This window comes from Dicentrarchus labrax, unplaced genomic scaffold, assembly GCF_905237075.1.
Source record: "Dicentrarchus labrax unplaced genomic scaffold, dlabrax2021, whole genome shotgun sequence".
NCBI lineage: Eukaryota > Metazoa > Chordata > Actinopteri > Moronidae > Dicentrarchus > Dicentrarchus labrax.
The window spans coordinates 20459583-20482261 of record NW_026136712.1 but is presented as its reverse complement, the minus strand read 5'-3'; the positions used below and the strand labels follow the sequence as shown (position 1 = coordinate 20482261).

The 22679-nt window shown below is 41.5% G+C and overlaps 2 protein-coding genes across 2 annotated transcripts in view; one reads left to right on the top strand and one right to left on the bottom strand.

Annotated features, from left to right (window-relative positions):
- skap1 (src kinase associated phosphoprotein 1) overlaps window positions 1–13706 on the top strand; it is a 32731-nt gene extending 19025 nt beyond the window's left edge. The window contains exons 9-13 of the mRNA XM_051418270.1: window positions 680–877; window positions 3401–3454; window positions 3583–3692; window positions 11695–11797; window positions 12132–13706. Of these exons, the coding sequence (XP_051274230.1) occupies window positions 680–877; window positions 3401–3454; window positions 3583–3692; window positions 11695–11787 (455 nt within the window). The 3' untranslated portion in view covers window positions 11788–11797; window positions 12132–13706. The remainder of the gene's footprint in view (window positions 1–679; window positions 878–3400; window positions 3455–3582; window positions 3693–11694; window positions 11798–12131) is intronic.
- On the bottom strand, window positions 12983–21297 carry snx11 (sorting nexin 11). The gene is made up of 7 exons (XM_051418267.1): window positions 21118–21297; window positions 20130–20164; window positions 19435–19521; window positions 17376–17476; window positions 16905–17000; window positions 16598–16822; window positions 12983–16110 (listed from the first exon to the last, which is right to left on the bottom strand). Exons 1-7 carry the CDS (start codon window positions 21128–21130, stop codon window positions 14883–14885), a joined length of 1785 nt encoding a protein of 594 aa, XP_051274227.1. The 5' UTR covers window positions 21131–21297; the 3' UTR covers window positions 12983–14882.
- Between the last annotated feature and the right edge of the window lie 1382 nt (window positions 21298–22679).

Below are 22679 nucleotides of genomic sequence, written 5' to 3'. Positions count from 1 at the left end.
TTATATTATTTTTTGGGGGCTTTTTACTGCCTTTATTTGATAGAGATAGAGATGAAGAGTGAAGAGGTTGGAATTGAACCTGGACCACTGTGGTAACGACTCAGTCTTAGTACACAGGTCGGTGCTCTATCAGGTGATCTACCAGGTGATCTACCAGGTCAGAGCTGAAACTAATGCTAAAAAGAGGAAGTTGGTTAATCGATTAGTGGATGGACAACAATTGATACGAGTTCATTAAAGTAATTTATCAAGCAAACAGGACATTTGCTGGTTCTGACTTCTCAAATGTGACGATATGCTGCTTTTCTCTGTTGTATATCATAGTAATTTTTTTTAAATGTTAGTCAGACAAAACAGTCAGTTTGAAGATGTCAGTTTGGGCTCTGGGAAATACTAATGGCCATTTTTCACTATTTCAGACTCAGCAATGAATTTGCTTGATCCAAAAAATTACAAACACGTTAGTAGATGATGAGAGTGATTGTTATTTGCAGCCAGAATTCAAGCCTCCAGTGCTCTGCTACTATATGGCACGCGTCCTCGCCTGTGGTGCATTCAGGACTGCTCAAGCATTTCTCTTACTTTACCCTTTTAATGCATGTGTGTGTCTTTTGTGGCACGCTGTGCTTCATCTTGACGCTAACGCCGCCCATCACGTTGTCTCTCCTTCCCCTCATAGATCTCAGCTCCACCGACATCCCTGTCGATGATGACGAGGAGGACGAAGAGGAGCCCTATGATGACATTGAGGGGGTGACCGGCTCTTCCCAGCTTCGGCCCGGTGTTGCTCAGGCCTCTCACGGCGACAGAAAGGGAGGAGGGCGTGAGATGGGGGAGGTCGACAGCGAGGACGAGGATATCTACGAGGTTCTGCCAGGTATGAGGATGTGGTTACCACGCATGCAGAGACGCGCCACCCACACATAACACACACACAGATAAATACACAGGAAGGCTGCACACACAAACTCTCATGATACTCCGTCAGACAAATAGTCGCTCTGCCTCTCTCACACACACACACACACACACACACACACACACACACACACACACACACACACACACACACACACACACACTCCAGCCCTAAGGGATTTTTCGCAACAAGAAATATTTGTGATGATCTCCCCTGGCTGTGAAATTTGTGTTGCCAGGTGCCTCCCTATCACCACAACACCCAGACTGATCACTCATTTTAAATCAAGCAACACTAATAAGCTTGTCAGGACTGAGGTGGCTGCTGCAGAGAGGCACACAGGGCCAGAAGGGAAGAGTCTACTTACACTAGACTAGAAAATCAGCTTTTATTTCTGCTCTCCCTCCTTATCTCACTGAGCTATCTGTTGAAAAACAGTCATGTTGTTGAAATCAGCGAGAGCTGTGTGGTTTCCGAATGCTCTGTCATAGAATGTCCAATTAGCTAATGTTGCCAGGCAACAAATCGCCTACAATTCAATCCACTAAGCCGAGTTTTTGGGCTAAAATTGCCTAGCAACAGCAATTTAGCTGAAAGGGAAGTAAAAACTGCATCTCTCTGGGCTTAAAATAGTTCTGAAGCTCTTAATGTCACATGTTTAATAGAAATTAGAGTTTGATTGAGAATGAGACCCCAGAACAGTGCGTGTGAGTCCCTACTGAGGGAGAGACAGTCCCATGTGTCAGGGTGGCTACAAGATCCCGGGAAGGACAAAAGGGGTGATCTGATCTTCTCAGGGCCGTCGTCCATCACTCTTTCTATTAAATAAGATACATCAAGATTCTGTTTCACTCAGTGAGTACATTACCTTTGCCAAAATCACTGGTGAGAGGGAAATCAGTCTTCAGTCTGTCACGTCGGCGTTCAAAGCCATCTGGGAAGAGGTACAGACCCTGACCACAGATGGCATATCGAATGACGGGCTCTTTCGTTCACTTTCTCACCCCTTCACTTATCAATCACTCTGCACCTCTCTTTGCTCACTTACAGCTTCTACACAGTGATTAGATACTGTTAAACTATTAGATTTTTATGGTTATTTTTATTGATCGGGATCCGAAAAAGACAATGAAAGCTGCGTGTGTTTATATTTTGAAGAGTCGTTCTTTCTCAACAAATATAAATATTTTTGGATAGTAGTCTTTGCAATGACCTTATTTTGTTGGACTTTACTTCATTCATTGCTCACATGAATGTTTATGATTACCTCGCAAGAGATGTCGCTCAAGTTTTGATTATTTTCTGAAAGTTGTTAACCTTAAATATCAGATAACATCTTGCATGTGTTGCATCCGAACTAGCGGAGAAATGTCGAGTGTGAGTGACGCGTCATTTTCTCTGTGATGAGCTCCTTCGGTTTTGTCGAAGCAAAACTCTGAACATGGCTCGGTTGCAGGAAGATTGCAGAGCGATGGCGGTATTGGCTCTGGTGCTGATGACTGATTTTATTGACTGGAAAATTAAATCACTTTGATATAGAAACCGTTGGCCCATAGCGGTGGCCTCTCTCAACTGAAGGATGCTCTTCTGTACAGCAGTTGAAGAGTGCTGAACAAATGTTTGGACTCTTTTGGTGTGGTAACAACGCCATAATTAATCCACAAATAATGGATATATAATAATCTTTGCATTTTTAAAAGGTAGTTTTGTTTTGTTTATGAAATATGCAACAAAAAGTGTCAGTCATGGTGTTTGTTTTTGGGACAGAAAAAGCAGACGAAGAAGATACACATAAGAAACCTGCATCCAAACAGTACACATCACAAATATGCACAGTATGTGTGTGTGCGTTTCTGTGTGTGTGTGTGTGCGTTTCTCTCTCTGTGTGTGTGTGTGTGTGTGTGTGTGTGTGTGTGTCGTCCTTCCTGGTCTTCCTGGAAGCAGAGGCGCAGGTTGTGCTGGAAGGTGGATAGTGTTGCTGGGTTGTGGCGTTGCTGTCAGCCTGCTACTGTTAAGGATGGATGTGGGAGACAGAGGGCAGGCATATCACTGTGTCACCTCTCAGACCACCGGGTGCCACGCCCCACAGTCAATGACACGTCCGCCTCCGCATGCCTTAAAGACAGCCTCTTTTTCTTTAAAAGTCTCAGATTAATTGGAAGAAATTGAGGAGTTCTGTCTAGTTAAAGTAAAATAGACATCTTTTATCATGTGGAAAATACATCAGGGATTGGCTGACGATCCATTTTATTTATTTGTCATTTTTTAGCTTCATGCTGCCAAAACAAAATCTTAAAAAAAAAAAAAAAGCTGTTCAGTCCACAGTGGATTTTCTTTCCTATCATTATTTTGCTGTTTTGTCCTGTTAAATAATGAAATTACATGTTTAGGTGCTGATATCTAGTTAGAAAATGCTTCTTGCTCATAAACATTACAAATGTTCTGTCACAAACATAATTTTGTCGTATTTTGTGTGTTTAGAAGAGGATTTCCCAGATCCGATGGATGAGAACAGTGAGAAGAACAACAAATCAGGTCAGAACCTCATTACGGTCTTCTGCTTATAATGAGAACAAATTTGCAGCTTAATAGTTTCACGGTGGGGAAAGGAACATTGTCTTGTTCTTTTTTTATTTAAATTTGTGCTCTGCATCTCCTCTCAGCTTGGTCATCAGATTATGCTAACTACTACCAGGGTTTATGGGACTGCCAGGCCGACGAGCCGGACGAGCTTGACTTCCAGAGAGGAGATCTCATCTACATCATTAGCAAGGTGAGCAAAAATAATCCAAGAGGTTATTTAAACTGGTGTTTTTTTTGGACACCAGTCAGTAGGAGATGGGAGATTACTGTTCTGCCATTCATCTCTAATGGGAACCATTCCTGATTGCACCCCTTGACTCGTTGACGTAATTACAGGAGCAATTACAGTAGTTTAAAATGAGTAAAAATGTGATGCAGACGTGTAGAATGTGTAATTATTTAAGGCTTAAACAACATCAACTCCAGTAATCACTTTGTCCTCATTTACTTTCTGAACATGCTGATATCCCCAACATCTAAATTCCCTCTATTAGTGAGCACTTGTATCCTGATGCAGCAGCGAAGCACCAACAGTGGCATTGTCTTTTTTTTCCCAGGCCACTAGGGTGAAGTGCCATTCGGGGCGCTGCGTAATGGTGCTGTTGTTCATTATGGAGCCTCTATCACAGGGGTTAATTGAGTAGGCAGCCATGCGAAGCTCTTCCTTTTCTGTTTGACATAAACTGCAGGTGAAGCCATCCTGCATCTCAGCTCTTTTTCTCTCAATCTATTTCCTCGTGTTTTATGGCCATCTTGTAAGTTACATGCAGAGTATCTACCAGTGAAAAGCCACCCTACTGGAAATCAATGGCTTGTAATTTGGGCACTTTTACTCTGCTGCGTACAGGGACTTGTTCCCAGACTGTTGCTATTGGTCGGTTTGAAATTGAATCATCATGTTCTGTGTTTAGGCTAAATGATCTGAAGAGCCGAGGGAGGAAGACATTACAGTATATTCAGCTTTTTTTTTTTTTTTTTTGTTGGTAATTATGTGGTTTGGGATTGAGAAATTACACATTCAACCTCATGATTTTATGCATCTTTAATCAGCAGTTGGAGCCTTTTGAAGGTTAATTATTAGTAATATTTTGAGCGGTTTTAGCACAGAAACAAACGTTCTTACTTTTATTGTAAATTAAAGAAGTCAAGGTTTTACTTCTTTTAGATAGATAAACAAACAAAAATAGAGCCTTTTTGTTTATAAGAGCAGATATGACACAGGTGAAATATGCCCTTCACAGAAGATGGACTTTTAATTGAGGTTTTCTTGGCAGTGTCAGATTAATGAGATGCCAGCCTTCTCTGTCTGTGCGTGCTGGTTGATAGGGGGAAAATGTCAAAACAGCCATGTCCATTTTTCACACACGGATGACAAAGGCAGCGTACTTGGGGGAAACAATGGAGGACCTTGGCTCTGTGCTACAGATCCGCCTCAAACAGCCTCAGCCCTGCCCGGCGTATTACTTTTCACTGTATGGATCAGATTACTGCTTCACTGGAGACCTTAAAAAGCAAACTTAGTCCAGGTTGGAAGCAAATATTTGGTTGTAGTATCTCACAATCTTAATGACACAGATTACTCTTGTTTTGTCAGAGCTGTACACTTAAAGTCATAACATGGTGACAGACTACGAGCGAGTATTCTAACTGTCCTCTAATGGATTTAAAGCGAGGGGGCTGGTTGTAAATTATTTAGAGGTGATATCTCCGGACGGCTTCCGAATGTTTTGTGTGACGACACGACTCCACCCGTGTCCCATTTTGCGTCCTGAAAGCATCACATTTCCCTCATGAATAGCATTATTTGGATTATAGCCTGTAATCGTCTATTTATTTTAATGAGCCCGTGGGGAGGGCTTCCCCGCGTCTTCTGTGTGTGCACGCAGGCCCCATGTCGGCGTTCAGTTTTTTACGGGGGGGATTCCGGAGAACCCTGACCTCGATGAGTGAAATACGGGCCCTTGGCTAGAACTCAAGTCTGTCGCTTAACTGGGGACCCAGACACATGAAATGGCCGTAATAAAACCAGGGCCCATAAATTCTCTTAGAGGGTGGGAGGCCTGGTTGTCTGTGCTGTTATGTCAACACTGACCATAATTACAAGGTAATAAGGACACGCTCTAAGTGCTAAATCAATGGTGCTAACAAACTGTTATTTTTAAAGCTGGGATGTGATTGACTGCTGAAGTGCAGAATGGGATAGCCACAGGCGTGGTGTCATATGGCTGTGAACTGAGGAGAACATGCCGATTGTATAAAAGGCCCTCATCCATCATTATTGATCTCTCACTTACTGTAAAGTGGGGGCATTTTTACTGTATTCGTGATTTTTTTCTCTCTCTCTGCCCCCCCCGCCTTGTGTGTGTGCGTATCTGTGTATCACTGACAAAGTAAATAAATTAGGAACCTCACAACTCATGAAACCCATTAGTTCAAGAGAATTAATCTCGTAGTGTGCCTCTGCCGCCGGTTTCAGCGATGCCTAACTTGCTTTCCGCAGAGCTTCGGCGGCGATGCTCAGCGCGCTGATACATGAGGTAGAAACGCACCGTGAAATCTATCTTGTGAGTTTTTGCTCTGGCATTTCATTTCTGAGAGCTTGCATTTTTCTAATGCGCATTACGGCTTTACACTGACATTTTAGTGTGTGATGACAAATAATGGCGAGCTCTGTTTTCTGCAATATCACACTCTCAGATTTTCTAACTCGATTTAAATTGTTGAGATGTTTCCCACACATTTCCACTGCATCATATCCTCAAAGAGGGACGGAGAGACTTATCATTTACAATGTGTTGTTGAAGTGTTGGATTAATCTATCATCTTTTAGCCACTATAAGCGATTGTTTCGCTTCTCCCTGACATGTGTAATGTTTGTATACTTTGTCAGCCATGTCCCCGCACTAAACCATAAGGTTGTCCTGCATTCTTGCCCTCTAATTTATGTATCCAGATTCAAAAGACATGGGCTCTACAGGTCAGCTGTCACATTCCTGTATTCCCACAGGCACTCATGGAGAACGGCGGGATGGAGTGGGAAGAGATTTATGGCACAAACCCATCCAGGGTCCTTAAAACTCTGGCAAGCGCTGCTGCCACCTCTTCCTCTTTCTCTCCCCTTCGTCCTGCTCACCTCTCCTCCTCCATCCGCTGTCCAACCAAAAGCCAGAGACAGGGAGACGGGGCCAGCCAATCCGGCGCGTCTCCCAAACCGTAGCGTCACATCACATTTGGCCAAAGTGTTCAGCCGCAGCTGTTTTGTTAGAGACAATGAGAACATGGACACCACTGACACCTTGTGGCGGCATCCAGCAGAGTCTTGTTTATTAAATGACAACTTATTCAAACACCAGAAGCTGATTTACAACCTTATAGATTTACTCGCTGTGAGTTACAGTCGCGTATAAATACAAGTTGTGATGTTAGAAATTTTGTGTTTTAATGGCCACTCGTTTTCTGTCCAGGCTACCTGTCTTATTTTAGAGTCATAACAGGCTTCTTCTATGTTTAACAAGTCGGTTTGGCCCGCTGCCTATAGGTCACACCGACTGAATGCAGCTGAAGAAAAGGAAAAGTGGGCAAACAATCAGATGGGAAAAGTCAAGCAAGAGAGACAAAGAGAGTGGATCCCTTTATTCTTTTGTGTGAACCCTGTCCCCCCCCTCTCCTTTCTCCTTTTCTCTGTCACACACCCATTTAAAGACCCCTAGCTGCTATTGTGGCCATAGACACCAAGACGCTATAGACAGGCAAGACATCCTATTTACCACCCAAAGTAGCAGGGGGTGAGTCTGGGGTTTGGGGTCATGCAGGAGGCAGCGGTCATCCCCCGGTCAACTACAGTAGGTCATTATTCAGCCCAAGCCAATAGCCCAGAACCGCGTCCGAGCAACCCACCCCCAATCCATTCTGCTTAATTATTATAAATGAGGGGCGGCGTAAACAGCCATCATTACAGACACTCAGTGGCATACACAAATCCACTTTAAATTGCTATTAAGTTAAGGAGCTATCTGTAATCCCAGGCGTGCATTAGAAAGGAGCGAGTAGGTTTTCTTTTTATTAAATCTCATCGTCCCTGAGATATTTTCAAACGTTCTCATGCTCTGTCATGTTTCCAATTTGAAGCCAATTCACTGATTTAATTAAAAGCCCACTTGGAAAAAATGGACACTAAGTAGCCATTTCGATCTCTGGTTGTGCAGAATTATCGTCCATATTTCTGGATGGATTTCGACAAGATTTCTTTTGGCACAGAATCCTTATAACCTCCCCAAAAAAAGCACTTTTTTTCCTCCCAGTTTGAGGTATTATCAGGTCGTTTATTGAGGTGTACCTTGTGTGAGCAGGGAGGAGAGCTTGTTAACCTGATAGTGGGTTACAGATCATGTGCTTCTGTCTGTTAGAGGTGTCCATGTTTCTTTGTTAGAGTGACCAGTGATGGAAGAACTGCAGAGAGCTGCAGTGTATCTGATGAGTCTATGTAGAGGAGAGAAAGAAACGCAGATAGAAAAAAAACCAAAAAAACAAGAGAGGATGCAAGCGGAAAAAGGCTGCTTCAGGAGAGATGGAAAGAGAGGAAAAGGAGGGAGGGGGTTGGAGATGGGGAAGGAAGGAGGGAGGGAGGGAGATTGTAACACCCAGGCGGCGGGTTCAGCGGCAGGGCAATGAGAGACTTCCTGCGCTCCATCACGCCCAAGGCCTGCCTCAGTCAGCTGGTGGCCGAGGAAAGATGCCTCATGTGTCAGGCTTATTAGCACTCCCCCTAGTTTGTATGCATTTGGGATTGTGTGTGTGTGTGTGTGTGTGTGTGTGTGTGTGTGTGTGTGTGAGAGAGAGAGAGAGAGAAAGGAAAAGGACATGCAGTCAGAATCTCTACAGAATTTTACATCCTCCCCCCCCAACAAAATGTGTGTTTTCTAAAAGCGAGGGATATTAAAGCTGCGTTTTGTTTTGGTAAATGATGGCGGCATGACACCGCCTGCCTCACCCGTTGTCTTCCCGCCGCATCCAACCAACCTCGACTCACCTTCTCCTCGCTTCAGGCTTCGGGTAGCTGTCAATCCGTCCTCCGGTCGGGAAACGTGAGCGATGGGCTCCTATCAGAATGCCACCATTAGCCAGCCCCCTGAGTGGTAAATAAACGATCGCGCCGGTACACTGCAGGTGTTGTCATGGCAACCCACTCTCAGTGCCAGCCCCGCCCACGCTCGTCCCCCCCCACCCCACTCTCTTGGCGGAGGAGTCACTGGGAGGTCAGTGAGTCAACACACCGCAGCCGCCACGACACGGCGCTGTTTGGCACCCCCCCCTCCTCTCGTTCACTCTCTCTGGAGGGGATCTGATCTGCATCCAGGTTGCAGCAAACACCGGAGCTCTGATATGTGTCACCTCTCACACACACTGTGTCCTGCTACATCTTGTTAATGAGATAAAACACAGAACATTTCCCAGAACTCCTCCACTCTGGGGGTGGGGGGGGGGGGACTTTGAATTTTGTCTCTCCAGAGCATCTCGGAGGGAACGTCTTCCCTTTTTCAGGTGAATACTAAAAACAACTTGAACAATGAGCCCCGATGTATGGCCCCCTGCTTTGCCCCCAAAACATTTGAGAGCTCAAGATGCAAAATCACACAACCTAAAAGACAAAAAAAAAAAGAGGGAAACAAACAGAAGGAAGAGGACATTGAGGAGTTAGCGTAGTTTTATGTCATTTGGATAATTTACTCTCCACGCCTCTTGGAATGTCCCTATTACAGCAGGTGTACTCTGGATGAACCCATTTCAAGTATGAGGAAGATGGACTCTGCATGCCTGACAGACTTCCACTGCCATTGGCAACCCCACTCTGTGATGTAGCAGTCGTATTAAAATGGCGGCGCTGATAATCCAAAAGACCTTTCTCAGGGAGAATTTGAGACCGACTGCACAGATGGGCCACGGAGATAAATAAAACTCTCTGTCACTACGGTTGGTGGAATAGTGCTGCGACGCCCCCAAGGGAGAGAAAAACTGTTTCGCTCCCTCTCTCCAATGCCTCCCCCCTCCGCCCCCCCTGTCCGTCTGTCTCCCCTCTCCTCCTCCTCTGTTCAACGTTATCACGAACGAGAAGCAGAGCCAGCTTTCCGCAACCGGGCTTTTCCCCACTACTGTCTTATGGGAAGCATAAAAAGACAATTTCGGACTTAACTTTCCTCGGCGTTACGAGCTCAGATACACACTGAATTGCCAGTCGGGCTGTCAGAGAGCCGAACGTACTGGAACATCCCAGTCAGAGCTGTCAGTGTGGTTCGTAGGGAGGGGGGGAGAAAAGATGAGGCCTGGGTGGACAATCTGCTTATTGTGGGGTACCTGTTTGTGCTGTAAGAACACTTGAAGCCTTGTGGTTTATCACTTTTCTAAGCGATCCATTCATCCTTGCTGTCCAAACAGCGCTCATTAGCTGCAGGCCTCATTCCTCCAGGGTTTGAAAGAGGTGTCAGGTCCGGATGATCGGCTGAACCTTTGACAAAATGCCATTCGTCACGTCACGAGTATGTGTGTGTTGTTACAAGTAGAACCTGTAAGAACAAGAAAGGTCTGATCCCAATCGGAAACATGTGAGCTATCGATGGGGGAAAAAAACAAACTAGAACTTAAATGTAAATGCGTCTGTGTACATGTGCTCACGCGTACATTAGGATGTGCTTTGCGTGTAGTAGAGTTTTATCTTCTCCTCAGCGTGGAGATAAACCGCTCACGCAGCCGTTCTCAATCTGCTGGAAAACAGAGCAGAGATGGGTGGCCGGGGCTCTTCGTTCCATCAGGGCAGCAAAACGACGGCCGGCTGGTGCCTCCTCGGCTGGGCTCTAACGCCCCTCTGGTCTCTGGCCAAATATTGATCTACTACAGATCTAGTTAGAGCCCAACTGCTGTGATCAGATGATCATGTGGTTGTTAATGCGACTCATGTTCCCGAAATGCTTAAAGCGCTTGAACGAATGCAAGAATTTATGAAAGGTTTAGCTTAAAATGTATCAAATTGAGTTTTTAGATCCGGAAAAGCGATGAAAAGAATTAAGTATTTGCATGTTTTCACCTCTTTATTGATCCTAACTATAGAATATTTTCACTTCCACTTAATATCTTGATTATTTAAGTTGAGTAATTATGCATTAGGAGTGTATACATTTTATCTTGATTGTGATTTGTTAAGTTATATTTAAATGCAACATAAAATCTCACATTCCACCTACAATTAAATTCAATACATTTTTACACTTCCCAAATTTATAATACAAATTGTAAACTGTAAAAAACAAATTATTGATTCAGCCAACAATAATTACATTAAGCTTCTATTTAAAAGGGTGAGAGTGTATTTTTAAAGTCACATCTTCTTGTAGGATAGATACAACTGGAGCTTTTATTTTATTAACTAACTAATAAATGCATTTATTTTATTTTTTATTTATGAATTTAATTGATTGCAACACTTTCAGTTGATAAAATGTTCACCAGAATCCCAAATCATTTCCTAAAGTTGTTTTTTTTTTGTTTTTTTTTTTTTGTTTTACCAGCTGTCAGAAAACCCCTGAAGGTGTTTCACTCTTTGGTTTTATGAAACTGAAAAGATTTTATGAACTTTATTTTTTTCACCAGATTACATTTAAGCATCTGTGACCCACAGTTAGCGTTACATTTTATGTATTAATGGAAGAGTCTGCTCCTGTTTCTGTTTAATCACAGTAAAGAAATGAAGTCTTGTTATAATTAGTCTGGGAGAAACAGACAACAAACACTGTCGTTTATTTTAGACACTCACTGTCTCAATAGTCTTGTTTGCTGTTTTCTCCCATTTTGGATGAAACCCTGGAGACTCAGTGTCTATTACATGTCTATTTTGTGCATGGCTGTGTTGCAGTGGGATCCAGACTCTCCTGGATTTCCTTTTTCTTGAGGCTGAGTTTATACAGCGCCAGAGCATTGTTAACCTTATTATTATAGTCGCCACCGTAAGGGATCAGGGGGCCAACATATAATTGCAGTTCAAATCATCCGAATGGTTGTCCTAATGTTAATAATACGAGACAAACGGCACGCTCAAATCAAATAAAAATGTGAGATTGGTGCTTAATCCTGCTTCGTTTTACTTGTCCTCGGACCCCCCTTCGGAGGCTTACGGTTGTTTTATTTGTTCATTTTGGGTCCAGGAGTACAACATTCACGGCTGGTGGGTCGGCGAGCTGAACGGCACTGTGGGCATCGTCCCGAAGGACTTCCTGCACCCTGCCTACATCCTCTGAGCTCCAACAGGTACCGAGGCACTCTCTTATCATCAGCATTATGGACCATTACTGTGGCCTAATACACAGAAACGGTCCCCCTGGTACTCATCCAGATTGCCACTGAGGTACATTCAGTCATTGACCTGCCGTTTATGGCATCTGCTGGCTGGAAGAAGTACTGCATAAAGCAAGCTGAGCGGTGCAATGGGCAACGGGTGGGAATAAATATGTGCAACAAAAGCATGATTACAGCGCCAGTTGTCCTATTTAAGAAAATGATTCCCTAATACTGGTAGATAGGCAAGAGCTTAAAATGAATTCTGAATTATTAATGCGTGCGTGTGTTTCTTTTTCTTCTCCAGCTGCTGTTGCTGACACCTCCGGCCGAGGATTTCACAGACACAGTCAGATAATTCTGATTATTCTGTAAATTATATCATGTAAATCTGCTGCTGTGGTACTTATTCCTGCAGACTACAAACCTATAAACCTTTGGTAAATCTCTTGCAGATAATATTGATATGCAAACCAGAGCTACAATAATTAAATAGATTAATCAGTTAATGGACAGAAACTGAACAATTGATGATCCATTAATATTTAAAGTTATTTCTTAAGTCAAGAAAAGCTTCTCGAATATGAGGATTTGTTGCTTTTCACTGTTTTATATCATTGAATTTATATAAATTTAATATATTTTGGTTTTTGGACAGAAAAGTAATCTTAAGACGTCACTTTGGGTTCTGGTGAATTTTAATTTTAACATTTAAAAAAATGTTTCTGGACAAAATAATCAATTAATTTATAAGAAACATAACTGAAGACAATAATCAATAATGACAGGAATTGTTATTTGCAGCCTTTGTGCGAATTGATTAACTATTGTGGACTAATACATTTATCAATTCACAGTATGTAGATGTGTGTTATTTTCTTGTTTCATCATGTTATGTAAAATATTTTAAACTACATTATATCAGGAGGTTATCACAGAAATACACCAAAATAGAAACTTTGTGTCAGATTATTCAGTTAAAAACTCAGTTTGTTTATTAATCTTGTTTCATTTTCAGCCACTAGGTGGCAGTGCTGTTCCAATGTCTCATCTTTAAACCCCTGAGATGTGTTTGGTAATAATGTATTTTTTATATATATATATATAAAAACATTAATTATATGAAAGCACTGAAATAAACAGTCACATGTAACACAGTAAAGAAGAAAAACTATTTATTTGAAATAAAATTAGATTGCAGTTTGTTGTGTATTTACATGGACACAGTAACTCAGGATGTTATCATTGCCCTTGTAGATCCATGTTATAAAATAAAAGCTCTCCTTAAAAAAAGGGGGGGGGCTTTTGCCTCTGAACATTTAAAACAACTTTTAAAAAGCAAAAAGAGAAAAACTATTAATTTACAATGTAGAAAGAAAGCAAAACCCAGAACTCCACAATCCACCTACGAGGTCCCGGTATGTCTGCGACACGGGTTGAACAGCGAGGCTCGTTTTCTAAGTGCAATGGCACAATAAAACTCTGTGTCCCTTTTTAAAAAACAAAATGAATCACAAGCAGTCGCAGCAGTAGTGTGTGAGAACAACGTGGAGGTCAAACTGCAGCCAGCTTACACAAGGAATTAAAAGGTTGTAGTTAGTTATTGTGTTTACATGAAATAAATGACCGAGTGTTAGTGTTTGTAAAAGGTGAGATCTGAACAGGTTTACAGAAACGACAAGAGACCACAAGACTGAACCTGTGCGTGTCCATTACAGAGAGGCTGCAAAGTGAATAACTCTTCTATTGTACTCGTATTCTGGCCATTTATTATAATAATAATCACATTTCTTATCATAATAAAATTCTTGTTGGGCTAAATATTTGTTATTTTCCCTCTCTGATCCACTATCTGACAATAAATACCAGGTTAACTATGAAACATTGTGTGTGTAAACTCACTATACGTTGACCCAACAGGTTACCAACCTGGTTTAGCGACTACGTTAGTAAGTAACGTTATATAATCAGCATTAAACTTACATTATCATGATCCAGTAGTACACAGTTGTTGACATAAATAGTAGTACAGTGATTTCTTTTGGGGGGGGGGTTCACATTAAAAAAGGATAGATCTTCTCCAGTCTGTCTTTAAACGTTATGCCCGTATTATACAATCCATATAGTTGTTCCTGCTGTCCATAAAGAGATCCCTTCCTAAGTGATCGAACAGAACCAAAACCTACAGTGCTTTAAGTTTAACTACAGTTAATTTCACTTTGACAAATTAAGTGTCTACCAAAGTTAGTCTTGTTTTGTTTTGAATTCCCTCTTTCTCTCGCCGTCCCTTCACCACAGCTCAGCAAGGAAACAGGTAGAAACTGGTAGTAAACAGATCGTAACCTCATTTGTCTAACTCATCTATTGAGGCCTCTTTTTTAGCTTCAGCTGAACTTTAGAAAGCATATTTAGATGCAATGTTAATGTTAATCTAGACTAGAAAATGTGAATCTAACCTTTAATTCAAGTGTATTCACTGTCATAATGTCTCTCAAATGTTTCGTTATTGAACGACAATCCCATTAAAATGTACGTTTTGTCCGTTTTACTTGACAATAAAACCTTTTAGCTCATATATATATATCAACCCCAAGATACATATTTCCTTTTGTGAACGTGAGCCCCTTCTGCTGTTCCCAAAAAGCCAAACATCATCCACAGCAGAGGAGCCAGTTAGAGACTGTGTTTAGTGTACCTGAGTGTAAATGAAGGTATTAATTTTAAAATTAAAATCCACTATTTAAAATCAAACAAACAGTTTGACCTAGAACATGCGTGACATGGTACTTTTAAAGCATAATATGGTTGGCAGACACCAGATCGTACGCATTGTGACGACGCTATATAATGCGCAGACATTTTGAAACGCCACTCAACTCCCAGGATGCACCTTGTGTACGTGCGGTGTGATGAAATATGTCTTTAACAGGCGGCAACTCCCAAATTAACCCACCCCCCCCTCCGCCTCCATTCAGCTGTTTACCTAATGCACCTCCACCTCATGAGTTTCCTCTGAGGCGCCCAAAGACAGCGAGGATAGCGTTTCCTGCTCCGTGCATTAACTGTCGTCTAATCCGGGCGAGCAGCTCGTCTCTAAGATGCTGAAGTCGCTATTTTCAGTCAAATCTCCCGCAGTTACAGCCGAGTTAAGGTCCAACGATTTACTCAATTCACTGATCTCCGCCGTGTATTCCAGGTCCTCATCCTCCCGGGTGGGAATGCCCTCTTTTTCCACGGGGCATCCGTTCATGTGTAGGTCCAGAATGTTTATACTGGAGGCGTCTACGTCTGACCAGAGAGCGACCACCTCAGGAGACGTCTTCACGTAGCCGTTGGCATCCGGGATCGAGTCCTCGGCCTCGTCACAGACGCTTTCGTCGTCGCTGACCTTGACGATGCTCTCGTTGGAAGATGGCAGTGAGTGGCTGTCCTCGTCGCTCTCGTCACTCTCGTCTTTGGTCCCGACCAAATCCACGTCTTTGGTCCCGACCAAATCCACGTCTTCTTCTTCAACTCGCTTTTGGTCCATTTGTTCAACGCTGTCACCGCCAACACTTTGCACATCGGGGATCTCTTCGTGGATTTCTGACGCGAGTGGCGTCTCCTCTTTGCTCTCCGATTCTGAACTTTCTTTGTTGTCTGGCTCTTTTGAGTTCTTAAACTCCTCCGTACCGCTGACGTCTGCAGTGAGCTCAACACCATTAACCTCAGAGATGATGTGGTTTTCTAAAACCTGCTTCACAGAGCAGACCTCTTCCAGAACATCCTCTTGAGATCTGGCGTCACTGTCTTTAAAATCTAAAATTGCTACAGAATTCAGTTTTTCCGACTCAGAATTGTTTATATTTGCGTCTTCAGAACTTTCCTGTTGACCAGCCTTCTCCTCAACGGTCTTTTCTTCTGCTTCTAAAGTCCCAACGCTCTCCTCTTCGACCGAACACACCTCCTCAAACACTCTGTCCACGCCACAGACCTCCTCGAAGCCAGTCCCCATGGGCGAGTGCACCTCCACCGGCGTCTGTATCCGACAGCCCCTCTGCTGGGTTGGTTCTGCGAGGCTGAGGCTCTCACGGTCGTCCTGGCTGTCACCTAGAAAAAAGCTTGCCTCTGTCGGGCCACAGTCCTCAACGACGGCCTCTAGATGGTTGTTCTTCTGGACGAGCCTTATAGCCGAGTCCTTCTCACAGAGCGGCTGTAAATCTTCTAGAGGGTCAGAGTCGCTACATGCCACGAGCTCAGGGCTGGAGGTCTCTTTAGTTTGTAAGCAGGGTTGGTGAGGAGCTGGACTGTGGAGCGAGACAGAGAAAACATTTACTTTACTGGGAATTTCCACAGAACAGGAAGTTAAACTGGCTCTCTCCAACGGTAAACTATACCTGCTGCACGAGCACCTTTAGTACCTGATAATTAACACATTTTATCTTGTTTGTTTGATCTGTAAAACTAGGAAGTGCACAAACAAGAAGTTGTGGTTTTACAGGTTTCTGACCATTTCTTTGCCAGGTGATCCTTAGAGAGCCACACTCGCTGTTGCTCCTTGTTTCCAACTGTTATGCTAAGCTAAGCTCCACATTTTTTCTATCCAACTCGCCTCTTGTTTTAATTCAATACATATAAAAAGATGTTTATATTTAGGGTCTATTTGCATCCAGTTCCAAATATCTGAATGCATATTAATGGTTCAGTTCATCATTCAGACCTATAATAAGCAAATTTCTCTTTTATATTAACATTGAATGTAATGAATGTGTAAGGTAAAGGGTTGTTTCGTACCTCTCCATGGACTCGTACGAAACGGTCAAACTTGGTTCCTTGATGGAGTCGTCCTCCTGAGCCTGAGCGAAGCCCAGATTGGACGAGGCGTAGGTGAGGATGGCGTCCGTCACGGAGTACGGAGTGTGGCCCTGAACGCAGTCCTCGATGTGACCGACCGGCAGCTGGGTCTGCAGGAAGAGGTGGAGCTGGCTGTCTGACAGACATACCGTCATGTGCACCACTCTGCCAAGACAAAGGTACAAAAGATTATATGTGGTATCAAGGGAGCTTGCATTACTTAACTGTAAGTAGAACAAGAACTGACTTGTCCAAGAAGGCCTGAAGTCCTTTCCTTCTCGACTCCAAGAAGTCCTCATTGCTGAAAGAGAAGAAGGACTTTCCTGGAAGGTCTGGGACCGGCCTAGAAGGATGAAAACAGGCAAAAAGGCTTCATTATCCAGGTTTGTAGCTTATAGCCTATTTGCTTCCATGTAGGTGAAAGGAAGAGCCAGCTTTAAATAAGTATTCATTGATTTTTCTGGGCTACATCAAGTTATTTTACTTTATTTCACCTAATAAAGTTGGGTTAGGGCAGACAGTTGCCACATGATTATTCATTTGGAGTCGTGTTTCTGGTCACCTGATGAACGTTCAATATTCTCTCTCATTTTAGCTCCGTTTTGGTTTCCACCAACTCCTGAGAGAAATATCTGTCTGTCTGTCTGTCTGCTTACATTGCCGCCCTGAGATGAACTACCACTGGATCAGCTGCTCACTCTCAACAACAACAACTTACACCAAACCGGTATTCTTCTGAAGCTTCTTCTTGAGCCAGGCGAACTCGCTGTAGCGCCGACGCACGCAGGACGTCTTGGCTGTGAAGGCTTTACTGTTGGTCTGGGAAAGAAACAAATATAAATACATTATATATATATATATATATATAGGAAGCCTGATCAGTGAGAGCAGAGCATATAATTCCTCTTGTCAACAGATCCTAAAAGAAAGAAGTCGAAGCAAAGAGAAAACACATTGTTGGTTTTGGTAACAATAACTAAAACATAGAATAAAACCAACCATATAATTTAATTGAAACATTTAAAACCCATTTATTCACATTGAATCCTGTCAGTTTTTGAGACTGATGTTGTAACCAGAGTGACTCACACTGGAGCTGAATTTATGGCAGAACTAAAGCGTTATCACATGTCTGATTTGTTCCAGGGATGTGATGTGACACAGTCCACTCGTGTTTGCATAACAAGCTCCCTTCTGACAGCCCATAATCAATTACAGTCAGCGTCGGTTAGGTTAATGTCATCAAAGCCAAAGAACAAATTCCAATAGAGGATAAAAGTCCTCAGAAGGCATCACTTCTTCACCGTGGAGAAATACCTTCAGCACACTGAACACCTTCAGTCAGACGTAGGATTACAGAAAATAAATCAGCCACTATTTTGATAATCGAATAATTGTTTTGTCATTTATCTAAAGCGAAAATTCCATATTTCCTGGTTCCCGCTTCTTAAAATATGAGTACTGATGCTCTGAAAACGTCACCTGAGGATGTAGGAACTTAAAACTTTTCCTAACAATTTCTGACATTTTATTTACGTTCATTAGTTTATTGAGAAAATAATCTGCAGAATAATGGACTTCGAAATCTAATTGTTAGTTGCAACATATCGTTAAGATATTAGACATGTTTAGGTGTCTTTTTGGGAGCTTTAAAATATTCTATACAAATATCCATCCATGTGTTTTAAGTTAGATTGAAGATTTTAGACATAAATGTTGAGCAGGTTTATAGTTTATACACAGTGAGCTGTGTTAGAGGAGCTCACGGGTCCAGAAAAGCCACTTGTTTGGACTTTCTAATTCTCACATCCGATAGCGTATCCACGACAAACAGAATGATGTACGGTCATGTGAGGTCACATGATCTCAGCCAATTTCATGAGTCAACACACACACACCCCCCCACCCACACACACACACACACACACGCATACATACATCCCTCCAGGCATGGAGCCTTACTGTTGACACAGCATTCCTCAACACAGACCGCTGCCCTGGACGACAACATCAACTCCTGTCCTAAACTAAATGTAAGGAATCCATCTGCTGCAATCTCAGTGGTTTCCAAATCCAAATGTTAATGTAAATTAAGCTGAAAGTGTCTCAAGCTATTTAATCCTCCTTCTACCTTCTGAAGTATTTGGGAGTTTGAGACAGAAAAAAGAAAGATAAGATGCATTACTAACTCGTCTTTCGTCCGTCGTTACCACATTTCTTCGTCATCCCTGTGTGAAACTACTCAGAAGCCAACAGTTATGTTCATTGTTGATTATTCAGACAACAGACTGGCTGCACGGCAGATGTTTTAACTTGTCACGGCAGGAAAAACAGCGGCTCAGTTCCATTAAGTGTCCCAGTGACAGTGAACCACCACACACAACAGTAGGACCTCCCCCTAAGTGAAATGCAGCCATCATTAATATCCTGTGAGTTTCCTGATATGTCAAAACATCTGCTGTGCCAGTAGTTCATTATTTTCCACAACATGTTCCAGAAAATAGTTAAAAATGTCTCCTCCAAAGGCCAAAGTGTTGCCTTCAAATGTCTTTTCTTCTGTTTGGCCAACTTATAAACATTCAATGTGCAATAATATAACAAAGAAAGCAGCAAATCTTCACACTGGAGAATGTTTTGACATTTCTGCTTGAAAATTTGCTTTTTGATCAATTATCAAAGCAGTTGCCATTGATTAATAGTCAATTGACTCCTCTTTTCAGCTCTGAAAACAAATCACTCACACCAGATATATTGTAATTTAAAGTGTTAGTACTCACATGTAGGAATATTTTATAATCCACGTATGAATTCCACGAGCCTTCGTTCTGGATGCGGGGATCTTGTACCCGCACTGCAACAAAATCCTGAAGGACAGAAACAACAAGTCTCTCTTTCAGTTTCAATTAAAAAAAAAAACTGCTGTGGTGCTTGTGAGTGAGTCTGTGAGTGAGTGTGTGTGTGTGTGTGTGTGTTGTGTTTGTGTGTGTGTGTGTTTTGCTGTATCACGGTTAAACCAACAGAAACTTGAGATCTCTGCCTGATTACTGGGTAGGCATGACTAGTTCAAAGAGATAAAAAGTTCCTGAAAATGCCTTTCCTGAGACACATCAATGGACATATTGTTCTTTGGCATTTGTTCAGTGGAAGTCATTATAAAAAAGGAGGGAGGGAACATTTATTCTTAGGTTTCACAAACAGTAGCATGAAGAGGGTGAAAGGTCCTATCTAGGTCTGTTCTGGGCTACTGCAGAAACATGGTGGTTCAACACCCTCTGTAGATACAAACAGCTCATTTTAAAGTAACGAAAACACAACGTTTCTTATCTGTATGTGATTATAAACAAACTAAGACATACCTATGAATATTATATTCCATGTCTGCTGGTAAATCCTCCTAAATGTTACACACTGGACCTTTAATATTGCGATTAATGTAACAAAAAAAAAAAAAGGGAGGTAGGAGGCTACTCACATCTTCTTCTTGATTGCTGATCATCCTACCGAGTGCTGCACTGCAAAGACAAGGAGAAATCAATGAGGACAGGATTCAATAAATGTGATTAAAGGCTCAAACTGTGCATGTCTTAGTCTATAGTGTTGTCACGGGCTGATGACTCACCCTGCAAAAGAGAAGCTGGTCAGCAAAAATCAACAGTCACTCTCGCAGGCATTTCTCTTCACCATTTATAGAAGTATTCAGACTCTTAAGAGCTTTCCGAAGACCCATCATACACCAGTAATGGCTGGTATATGTCAATTAGGGCTGCCACTGCTGTTAATGGCTTTTTACAAAATAAATAAAAAGAGAAAAGCTGCACATCCTCACACTGAAGAACATAAACCCAGAGCATATTTGGCTTTATTTTCCCCTCCATGATCAACAACTTAAATTAATAATTAATTGTCAGAATAGCTATTAATTGATTTAATTGATCCATCTATGACAGACAGGAACCAGACAATGTTAGATCATCAGTGACTTAATGGACTTCCATCTGTTTCTTCCACTGTTACTAATACTAATTGTTATTTCTCCATTAAAAATTGGATTTAGTGGCTATATTATGAGCCATTATTGTAGCAAAAACTATTTACAAACGTGAGTGGAGACTTGTGTAACTATCTTAATTCATCTACACATTTATAAATCTGATTACTTATTATTAATATCAACAATAAGTCGAGAATTGATCTGTATTTAAAGAATAACCATCAGAAACATGTAACTGCTTCCTTATGAGGTAAATGACCTCCACAGCCTGTAAAGAAACTAAAAGTTACACTCAAATAAAACAATAATAATATACAATATATATATAATAAACACAGTTAAACACTTTTCTTTAAGGGTTTGTTTTGTTGTCTGGCCTGAGAGAAAACTGGACTTCTGAAAACAACATGCCTCACAGGAAACACAGCAGTTAGCAAACAGAGGCTGATCCCAGTCGACAAATACTCACTTTCCTCACACATATGTTGGCTGCTGTGATGGTTCCCAGTCGGCTGAGGTCGACGTTGTCCTGACTGTCGAGGTTTCTTTTTTTATTTGAGCCCAAAATCCCCAAAAACAGAGGCTCGTTTGTCCGGACACCTCCTATCTCCATTTCGCAAGTCACAAGCGCCGCTGCGACGTCACGCTACGTAGGGTTCCGGTTGTGCGCGCGCATGCGTAAGGGGGAGGGGGGGGCGTTATTTACTTTTTTATTTATTTATTTATTTTTATTAGCTTAGTATTTATTATTATTTTCTGTCGTATTTCATATATATTTAAAGTAAATTCGTACCATAAAAAATAAAATTTAAATTTATTTATATAATTATTGTTTTCCGGCACACGTCAGCAGACGGTGTTTGCTCAGGTGACTGAAAGCTGCTGACAAGTTACACAAGGTGATTTATATATTTATAAAAAAGGCTATTAATGGTAAGTCAAAGTTATGAGTTATTTAGTCAAAAAAAAAAATATATCAGATACCAAGATAGAAATGTGTCTCCAGGGAGTTAATTATTGTATTATTATAATCATTAAATAACATCTGCTGTTAGGTAATAATGCTCTCGTGTTATGATACCTCACTTTCCATACTGTACACACCAACTTATATATACTTACATACTTACATAACATAGCCATGTAGATTCATTGCACAGTTTACATATCAATGTGTATTATAATTCAGTTAATGCCTATAAACACCTTAAACCGGGGAGGGTAAACCTTGTTTAAGGTTCAAATTAAAATGTTATTTAGTCAATTCTAAGGTGCTTTTAGACTTTATAAAACTCAATAATCTGTCCAGAAAACCCAACAATCCATTTATTTACCCCACGTCTGGGGTAAACATGTTAAATACCTAAATACTGGATAGGAATCTCTCACACCTGACATAATCCCAACCTTAACACCACCTTAAATTGATATTAAAATGATTTGTGAACAGTGTTGGGCAGTAACTCCTTACAGGTAATAGTATTACTTTCCCCAGTAACTAGTAGTGTAATTACTAATAAATGTCATTAATAATATTACAGTTACTCCCCAAAAGAATAATTAGTTGGCTGGGGAATAAAAAGCTGTATATAGTGTACATACAACTCTTATTCTATTTTATCTATTTTCATATAATATCTTGTATTTTACTTTTTTATTTAATGTGTGTTTTTCCTATCTGCTGTGTTGTATCTGGAGCTGCTGTAGCCAGTGAGTCTCCCCAATCTTAAATTAAGTGTGGAGGTAATATGAAGTTTTTGAAATTAAGGTGTTTCACTTTTCTCCTATTCAAACAAATGGACAAATTCTCAGGCTCCCACCTTGATGTATATAACGGTGTTTAATGCATTTTAAGGGTTACCTTAAAGATTAATTAAAAGTATTTTAATATAATAATATGTGTAACAATATAATTCCCCAATAATATTAACAAAAATAGTGTTTATAATGCTTATGAGGGGGGCCGCTCCATCGATCCAGTCCACGTTTTGCGTGCACTCCGCATGCGCAGATCTACACGTCATACGCCAC

Coding starts and splice junctions, on each gene's coding strand:
- snx11 (XM_051418267.1), bottom strand. Junction 17,477..19,434: donor ATTATAAAATATTCCTACAT/GTGAGTACTAAC, acceptor TTTCTTTCCCAG/ACCAACAGTAAAGCCTTCAC. Junction 16,823..16,904: donor CTTCAGGCCTTCTTGGACAA/GTCAGTTCTTGT, acceptor TTGTCTTGGCAG/AGTGGTGCACATGACGGTAT.